Source organism: Zingiber officinale, chromosome 2B (assembly GCF_018446385.1).
Source record: "Zingiber officinale cultivar Zhangliang chromosome 2B, Zo_v1.1, whole genome shotgun sequence".
NCBI classification, from domain to species: domain Eukaryota; kingdom Viridiplantae; phylum Streptophyta; class Magnoliopsida; order Zingiberales; family Zingiberaceae; genus Zingiber; species Zingiber officinale.
The window spans coordinates 62,638,280-62,646,309 of NC_055989.1; the positions used below are offsets into that span (position 1 = coordinate 62,638,280).

The following is an 8,030-nucleotide window of genomic DNA, read 5'->3' on the forward strand; positions in this document are numbered from 1 at the left end:
TACTCCTGAGTGACCGAGTAGACAGGATGCTGTCAGAGTATACTTATCCTCCTACCCCAAAACAGAGTGGGGGAGCTCAATGCTCTCATCTTCCTGAGTCAGTCCAGAGGAGGGATCCCTGTCCTGCTACCACGCTGCGTCACCACTACCCATGAGTGGACCAACGGAGCCCTTGACAGAGTAACCTGCTGCAACATGCCTTGCCTGATATACCACTAATCCATGAGTGGTTGTGTGTGTAGATCCATGTAACTAGCGATGTGCTCAACAATAATGGAGTTGACAATCGCTCAGCATGCAATCATGTAAGATGGTGCATGTCAGTAAACATGTAAATCTTGACCATACCCACATCCATAAAGTATGTACCAAAAGGTAAATAGATCCAATAAAATGATCTAGGTACACCTAATAGGTATGCCAAATAACTAGTCATGTACATAATAAGACATGGTAGGTCACTACCTCTATGCACATAAATACACATGACAATAATCAAGAGAGTATAAGCATGGATGTATAGCAGACAACAAATAAAGCATGTTACAGGATTCAAGTAAAGACATGACCTATCAATATAGATATAGACATAACCATTACTATTCGTTATACCAAGGTACCCGCCTCAAAAAGGAGATCGAATCAAGTCAATCCGACGTCGAGACACTCGTCTCGAATCAGAGTCCTGCATCAATATATATATATATATATATATATATATATATATATATATATATATATATATATATATATATATATATATATATATTCAATCCCAAATTATTTAAGAAAAACCCTAACCAAATCATCCATAAAGAATCACAACCCCACATCAAGGCATCAACCCAAACCTCACTCGTTCCGAAACCACAAAATTAGCTATCCCTAACTAAACTAGCATCTATACGGATTAAGCCAAAATAAGAATCAAATTTCTCAACAACTTACCCCACTACGATGCCTTCTCCTATTGTCGCACTTCCAGGAGGATCAACTGCTGGAAATTGCTAGCCGAAGATACGTGCTGTTGGAGAATGGTGGCCCTGACTGTGGATCGCTCTTGAACAGCGATGCCCGGTTCTATAGTGGAGTTGCTGATCTCCAACACAAACGTCCCAAACCAGTAGTAAGTATAAACAACTCCTCAAATCAAGCTATCATAGATTTATCTGTGTATAATTCAGATTAATCAACTCGTTACCTATTTGGCAGCACACAGCTCGATGGTTAATTGGAGAAGGATGGTCGGAGTCGCGACGCAGGGCAGAGGGGAGGCGCTCGGTGGTGAAGATGGGAGAGCTCAAGCCTCCAGTGGTCGGTGATCGGCTGGCGCCGATTCTGTGGCTGATGCGACATCGAAGCAGATCAAGGCGAAGAAAGGGGATTCGGGTGGAAGCTAGGGCACAAATCCTCTCCTTGGCCGAAGATGACTCCGAGGAAGGAAGAAAGAAGCTTGGCTGGCAGTGGCATCAGGGTGCGTCCGTGCGGAGATGACCAAGGAAGAAAAGAGGGAAAGTGCAAGGGAGAGGGCTCGACCGATGGGTTTTGTATGCGCGGGAGAAGAGGCATCGTGAGGTGGCGCCGCCGGTTGGGGAAGGCGATCGGTTGGGGGAGGCGAAGAGCTCGGGGAAGAGGTGGCAGCGGCGCGAGTTCGACAAAGAGGAAGAGGGGAAGTGGAGTTCGACGTGGAGAGGCTAGGGCATGACTAAAATGAATAGAAAAGGGAAATTATAACTTAGGTCCCTTTAATTAAAGTATAGGTTAAATTCTTCAATCAACTCTCATTTTTGGGTATTCCAAATAGGTTTTGCCCAAGCCTATAAATGCATCTCCTTTAAATATGTCATACGAGTTCCGAAAATATTTTAAGAAATTTCTAAAATTTCTAAAAATTCCGTTAAGATTATTCGTCTATTAAACCTTATTATAATATTATTATTTGGGTATCATATTTTACAACATCATTTGCATAGCGTGGTTTGAATCTTTTAGGATATATACATATAAAAGTTGCATGCCCAGTTTTTTTGATACAGCCAAACTAATCAAGAATTAGAAAGTAATGATGCCCATTACAAGTGAATATGCTTCCTCATAATCGATTCTAAGTCTTTGTGAGAAACCTTGGGTTACAAGTCTGACTTTATCTCACAATTTCATCATTTTTTTCATACAAACACCTATTTATATCCTACTGGGATTACATCTTTAGTCATTCAAACTGTCGACTAAAAGACTTTACGTTTCTCTAGAGATTTTGATTCAACTTGTATCACCACCTTCCATTTTGGCCAATCATTTCTTTCTTTAAAATCTTTAACAAATTATGGTTTGGGATCTTCATCACCTTGCACAATGCCAAAGTCATATTGCAAGCGAAAGCAACATCAATGGTTGTATTATTTCGATCACATATTTTATAAGATATCAAATAATTTATTGAAATCTCATTATTTTCATGTAACTATGATTCTTCAAGAACAATATTTTTCACATCCGATTCATTGATTTGTTGTCATGCATTATCTAGAATTGCTTCTTCTAGAGCTTTGGATTACTCTTTTTCTTATTTCTTTTGAGGTACAGTGTCTCTCGAGCTAGTTGGTCGACCACTCTTCTAGTAAATTATAGATACATTTGCAAGTAGAGTAATAGATGATCCTGTAAGGACATTGATATTTATTGGAGTATTCTCTACTTGTATATATTATGACTTTATCACATTTTTTGTATTAACAAAAACATCATGCAATTAGTTTGCAATTCTTTGCAAGTGAATAATTCTTATTCTTACCACTTCTTGCTCACATTGATTGTTACAGAGATCAAAATGAGAAAACATTTTTTCATTTCAACAAAATTCTCATTGTTCTTCATTATAAAACTTTGTTCCCCAGCATTGGAAAATTTATTTCATCAAAGTGGTAATATGCAAATCTTGCAGTAAACAAGTCATATGTTAAAGACTCCAAATATCTAATAATGAATGGTGAATCATATCCCACGTAAAGCCCAAGTCTATGTTATGGACTCGTTTTCATTCATTGTGTAGGTGGGATAGGGACCTATACTACACAACCAAATACTCAAAGGTAAGAAATATCAGGTTCTCGACCATCAACAAATTGTAATGATGAGTATTGGTGATAATTAGTTGGTCTTACTTGAATCAAATGATGCAACATGTAATATGACATGACCTCAAGCAAAAGATGGAAGTTTTGTTTTCATGAGTAGTGTTCTAACAATTTATTGCAATTGTTTAATAAATGATTCTGCTAGGTTATTCTGTGTATGAACATGGGCAATTGAATGATTAATTAAAATTTTGATTGACATACAATAGTCATCAAATGCTTGTGACTTAAATTTAGCAGCATTATTAAGGTGAATTGCCTTGATTGAATAATAAGGTAATTAAGTTTGTAAAATAATTTGCCCAAGTAGTTTAGCAAAGACTATATTTCGAGATGAAATCAAACAAACATGTGACCATATAGCCGAAGCATCAACCAATACCATAGAATATAGGTCCACAAATATCCCCATGATTCCTTTCCAAGAAGGTTGGAGTTTTTTGTCAACCTTTGTGGGGGAAGATCTTATAATTAGTTTGCCTTGTGACCAAACCACACATGAAAAATTATCATGTAAAAGAATTTTCTAATTCTTTAAAGGATGTTTATTTAAATTATTTATTATTCTTTGCATCATTGTTGCCCAAGGATGACTAAGTTGGTTGTGCCATTATATGAAATAGTGCTTATGTTGTACAATTTGAAAATGTACGGTTGTCGTCAAGTAATAATATCGATCCTACAGGGACTGTTGATTAAACACTAGTTGATTTTTCACACGGTAAATTATCTTGGCAATCAAGGGTTGGTTTACGAGCACTGAAAACTAGGAATTGAGAAGAGAATTGATTCTCATTTCAAGGGAATGCCTTAGAAAGTAAGAATATCATCTATTATAGGAATTACTGTCATACATGTTGGAGATCTTGAGGCTGGCTAGAAGGGGAGTTGAATAGGCGGTGTCCCCAATTTGATCTCTTCCTACGTATTCGTTAGTGCGCAAGCGGAAATACAAATACTAATATGAATACGAAAGCTAAAAACAAAGAGAAATAACAAGCAAACCAATGCACGTCGATGTAACGTGGTTCGAAGATTAGGGCTCCTACTCCACGGTTGTCCTTGAGGTGGACGATCCCGATCCTTCAATGTATTAGCCCTCGACAAACTCTAGCTATCTCAAGTCGCTCCTTGTGGATGGAGAAACCTCACCACAAAACTCACCAAGACCTCTTGGATTACACAAGCACTTGAGAACTCTTGTGACTACTAATTAGACTTTAACCAAGTCTAATTTTATCACCTTGGTCGACTACCCTAAACTCCTTCTATAGAGCTTAGAAGAAAACAACCTTGCTATTTTACCGTTACCAGTCGACTGGTCTAGCCCAACGACTCTCTACCAGTCGGCTGGTCTATGAACTAGTCGACTGATCCCAGCCATTTCAGGCACAGAAGCTCTTTGTGCTCACCCCTAGTCCACTGATCCCAGTACCAGTCGACTAGTACAACCCTAAGCCTAGGATTTCCAATCTCGAGTACATTTCTCTCAGCACTCGGATCCTCACGACTCACTTGACTCTTCTTCACAGCTTTGACCTCATTCCTTCAAGCTTACTTCCTTTTGCTCTCATCCCTTGGATGCATCAAAGCCCACGGCTCGTCCCAATGTCATCCTTCACGTATGCCTCGAAGTCACTTCCCTCGGCTCTTGCCTTTAAGCCTTCTTCCTTTGGCTCTCGTCCCTCGGATGCATTCAAGCCCATGGCTTGTCTCAATGTCATCCTTCGCGTATGCCTCGAAGTGCATTTCCCTCGACTCTTGTCCTTGTCACCTTGTCCATGGTTCCTCGAATGCTCCATCCTTCACTGGACTCGAAGCCATCAAGCTGAGTCGTATGTGTATCCTGCAAACCTGCACACTCACATACATATATCAAATAACGAGGATAATCCTAACTTAAACCCTTTGCCCAAACACCAAAATACATGGTTGCATCGGACCATCGGGATTGCTTCAATAATACAATCCCAAACACCTCCTCTAAATGATGACTAAAATTTTATATCTAAATGTAATGACCTCACACACATTTTGTCAAACACATACAAGACACAACATATAAGAACAAGTCCATGAAACATATCATTGAAGTAGAAAACGGGCAATTATATTGTTTATACATTAACATTGCATCACAGTTATTCCTTACATCCTAGATCTGGAGAATTTACTCCATTGCATAGGAAATACAATCAAGAGACAAAAAATTAAGCACTCTATAATCCAAAACATGAAATAGAGAAGAGAGGAATGCTTATCTATGCGTCATTGATCTTCTTGGATGGAATCCTAGCTCTGGAGGTGGATAGATCGTGTTGATATGCGATGATAGAAACCCTAGGATTCACCTAAGAGAGAGAATCCTTCCCCAAGGAAAGAGTAAGAAACCCAAACCAAAGATGAGTGAAAATGGGGAGAAAATCCCCTTTTATAGTAGGAGGCATGATCCCCTCATTTTCTCAGCCACACGATCGTGCCAAGGGACACAACCATAGTGTGTGGTGTCACAAGGATGAGGGGCACGACCATGTAAAAATATAGTGTACTTGAGATTCTTCTCTAGTAAGGAGGCATGGCTAAGCCGTGTGCTTCCCTAAAAATAGGGGGCACAGTTGTGCCTTGTGGTATGGCCGACCCTGTCTTCGGCCGAGCGAGAGGCATGACCGTATCTTTTGGTATAGTCTGCCCATGACTGCTCTTTGTGATGGGGCATGACCATGCATGTGGGTACGACCTGCCCCTAGGAGTCTTCTAAGCTAGCACATGGCCCAAGAGATATGACCAGGTCTCTGGTCTTCTTCTGGAGTTTCTCTGATGTGCCTTTTCACTCCATTTTCATTCTAATTTACCTCCTATCAATTAAAACAAGAAAAGTGAATATATCCAAACAAATAGAAAGAAATATGACATAATAAAAAATAGGTTGCAATAAACATAGATTATATTCATGAAATATATTTTGCGTAGATTATATATATTGTTATGCATGTTTTAATACACATCTACTTGCATTTTATGATCATAATCTATGTTTATTGCACTCTATTTTATTGTAATATCATATTTCCACTCCTTTGTTAGAGATCTATTGGCAAGATGATATTTGGAGTGAAAATGGAGTAAAAATGGACATGGGAGCAAGTCTCGAAGAAATCAAGTTCAGGCCATGTGAAACCATAAGGATGTGTGTTCTTGCCCGTGGCATAGCAAACTCAGGTCATGTGAAACCACACGGTCGTGCCCCCCACCAAAGGTAAATCAAGATTAGGCCATGTGAAACCACATGACCATGTCCCTTCTCCAGTGACTAGGCAGTACACGGCCGTGTGGCAAAGAAGCTGAGGTTGTGTCATGCAAAAATAAAGCTATGCTAAATTCTGGGCAGATTGTAAACCAATCGTAAAATGGCCATAACTTTATTCTCAATTAGAGTTATTGGCTGTTCTTTATATCAAAATGTAACTAACTTCAAGATCTACAACTTTACTTCAGGATCAATAGAGAGAAAGTAGAGTCTAGTAGTGCTAAAAGGCACGGCCGTACCTCCTAACCATGGCTTCATCAGAACCTCTGTCTAGACTGCAAACCAAACTTTGAACCACTATAACTTTTAGCATGGTTGAAGTCATAACTCGATACAAATATCATATTATAGATAATTTTAATGGATACAACTTTGGATCAGGGTGAATTATGAGAAAACTGCTTTTAATGGGTAAACAACTCGGTTTACCAGACTGCTGTAATCTTGATATTCCTGGGCAGTTTGGAGGAGGTATAAAAGGGTCAAGAATCTCATTCTTTGACTCATCTTGGGATTGAGGGCTTCATCCCTCTCCTTGGGGAAGGGTTCTACTCTTAGGGGAAAATCCTAGGGCTTCATCCACCTCCATTTCTTCAAGATCCGTCCATCTCCAGAGCAAGAGAGCGCTTCTAAGGATGCTACGCTTCAATGATAAGCATCTCTTCTCTCTATCTCCATGTATTAAGTTATAGTTTGCTTCTTTCTTCATCTTTGGATTGCAATCTCTTGTAATGGAGTAGATTCTCTAGATATAGGATATAAGAAGTAACTATGATACAATGTGATGTAAGAACTATATATTTAGATATTTTCTTATTCAATGAAATGTTTATATCATGTTCTATGTATATTAAGCCTTCTACGTGTTTGATGAAATATTTGAATGGTGTAAATATATAGATGTGTATTGATTATTCATACCATAGGAGAAATACCCTATATCATATGATCGAGGGGCTCTAGTGACAAGGGTATTTCATTTCCGGACATCTAGGGCATTGCCTTGGAAGGGAGGATAATTCTCCACAAGGAAGTAGGGAGTTGGACATAATTGCTATTTCTATCTCTATGTTATTAAGTGTTAGTGTGTTCTTGTGATTTATGACCAAGGGGTGCTAGTGATAGGTGTATCCCGTTACCGAACTTCATAGGAATCATTACCATTTAGTAGCATAGGGATATAGATCAAGATAGCATTCCAGCTTGTCCACTATAGGGAAGAGCCGATAATGAATCTAACTTTCTACATGTGCATAAGGATTGAGGTTAGGAGATGAATAATACATAGGGACATTAACTAGCATCATAGTGAAACCGAAATCCTAGCATCTATCAATCTTCACTCACCTACGCTTGTTCTCTCTCTCTCTCTCTATTCTCTGCTCTCTCTCTTCCCTTCTCTTTCTCCTTTAAGTGTTCGTGAGCCAACATTCGATTTCTTGATAACTCACCATGTGAAGTTAGTTAGTGCTTAATCAACAGTCCTCATGGAATCAATATTTTTATTATTTGATGAAAACCGTGTGTTTACAGTTCGTAACAAGTTTTTGGCACCGTTGTTGAGGACTGTTTTCGATTAACATTAG

General features: G+C 38.9%; 1 protein-coding gene across 1 annotated transcript; it reads left to right on the top strand.

Annotated features, from left to right (window-relative positions):
• The first annotated feature begins 515 nt into the window (after nucleotides 1–515).
• LOC122048301 lies at nucleotides 516–1,851 on the top strand. The gene is made up of 3 exons (XM_042609890.1): nucleotides 516–556; nucleotides 916–1,126; nucleotides 1,213–1,851. The coding sequence occupies exons 1-3, from the start codon at nucleotides 516–518 to the stop codon at nucleotides 1,492–1,494; spliced, it is 534 nt and encodes a 177-aa protein (XP_042465824.1). The 3' UTR covers nucleotides 1,495–1,851.
• Nucleotides 1,852–8,030: the final 6,179 nt, after the last annotated feature.

What these genes read in the sequence shown, in the direction of transcription:
- LOC122048301 (XM_042609890.1), top strand. Translation starts at nt 516, where the DNA reads ATGTATAGCAGACAACAAATAAAGCATGTTACAGGATTCAA. An exon ending in AAGCATGTTACAGGATTCAA is followed by an intron (nt 557 to 915) that starts GTAAAGACATGA and finishes ATACGGATTAAG; the next exon opens with CCAAAATAAGAATCAAATTT. An exon ending in ACAAACGTCCCAAACCAGTA is followed by an intron (nt 1,127 to 1,212) that starts GTAAGTATAAAC and finishes CCTATTTGGCAG; the next exon opens with CACACAGCTCGATGGTTAAT.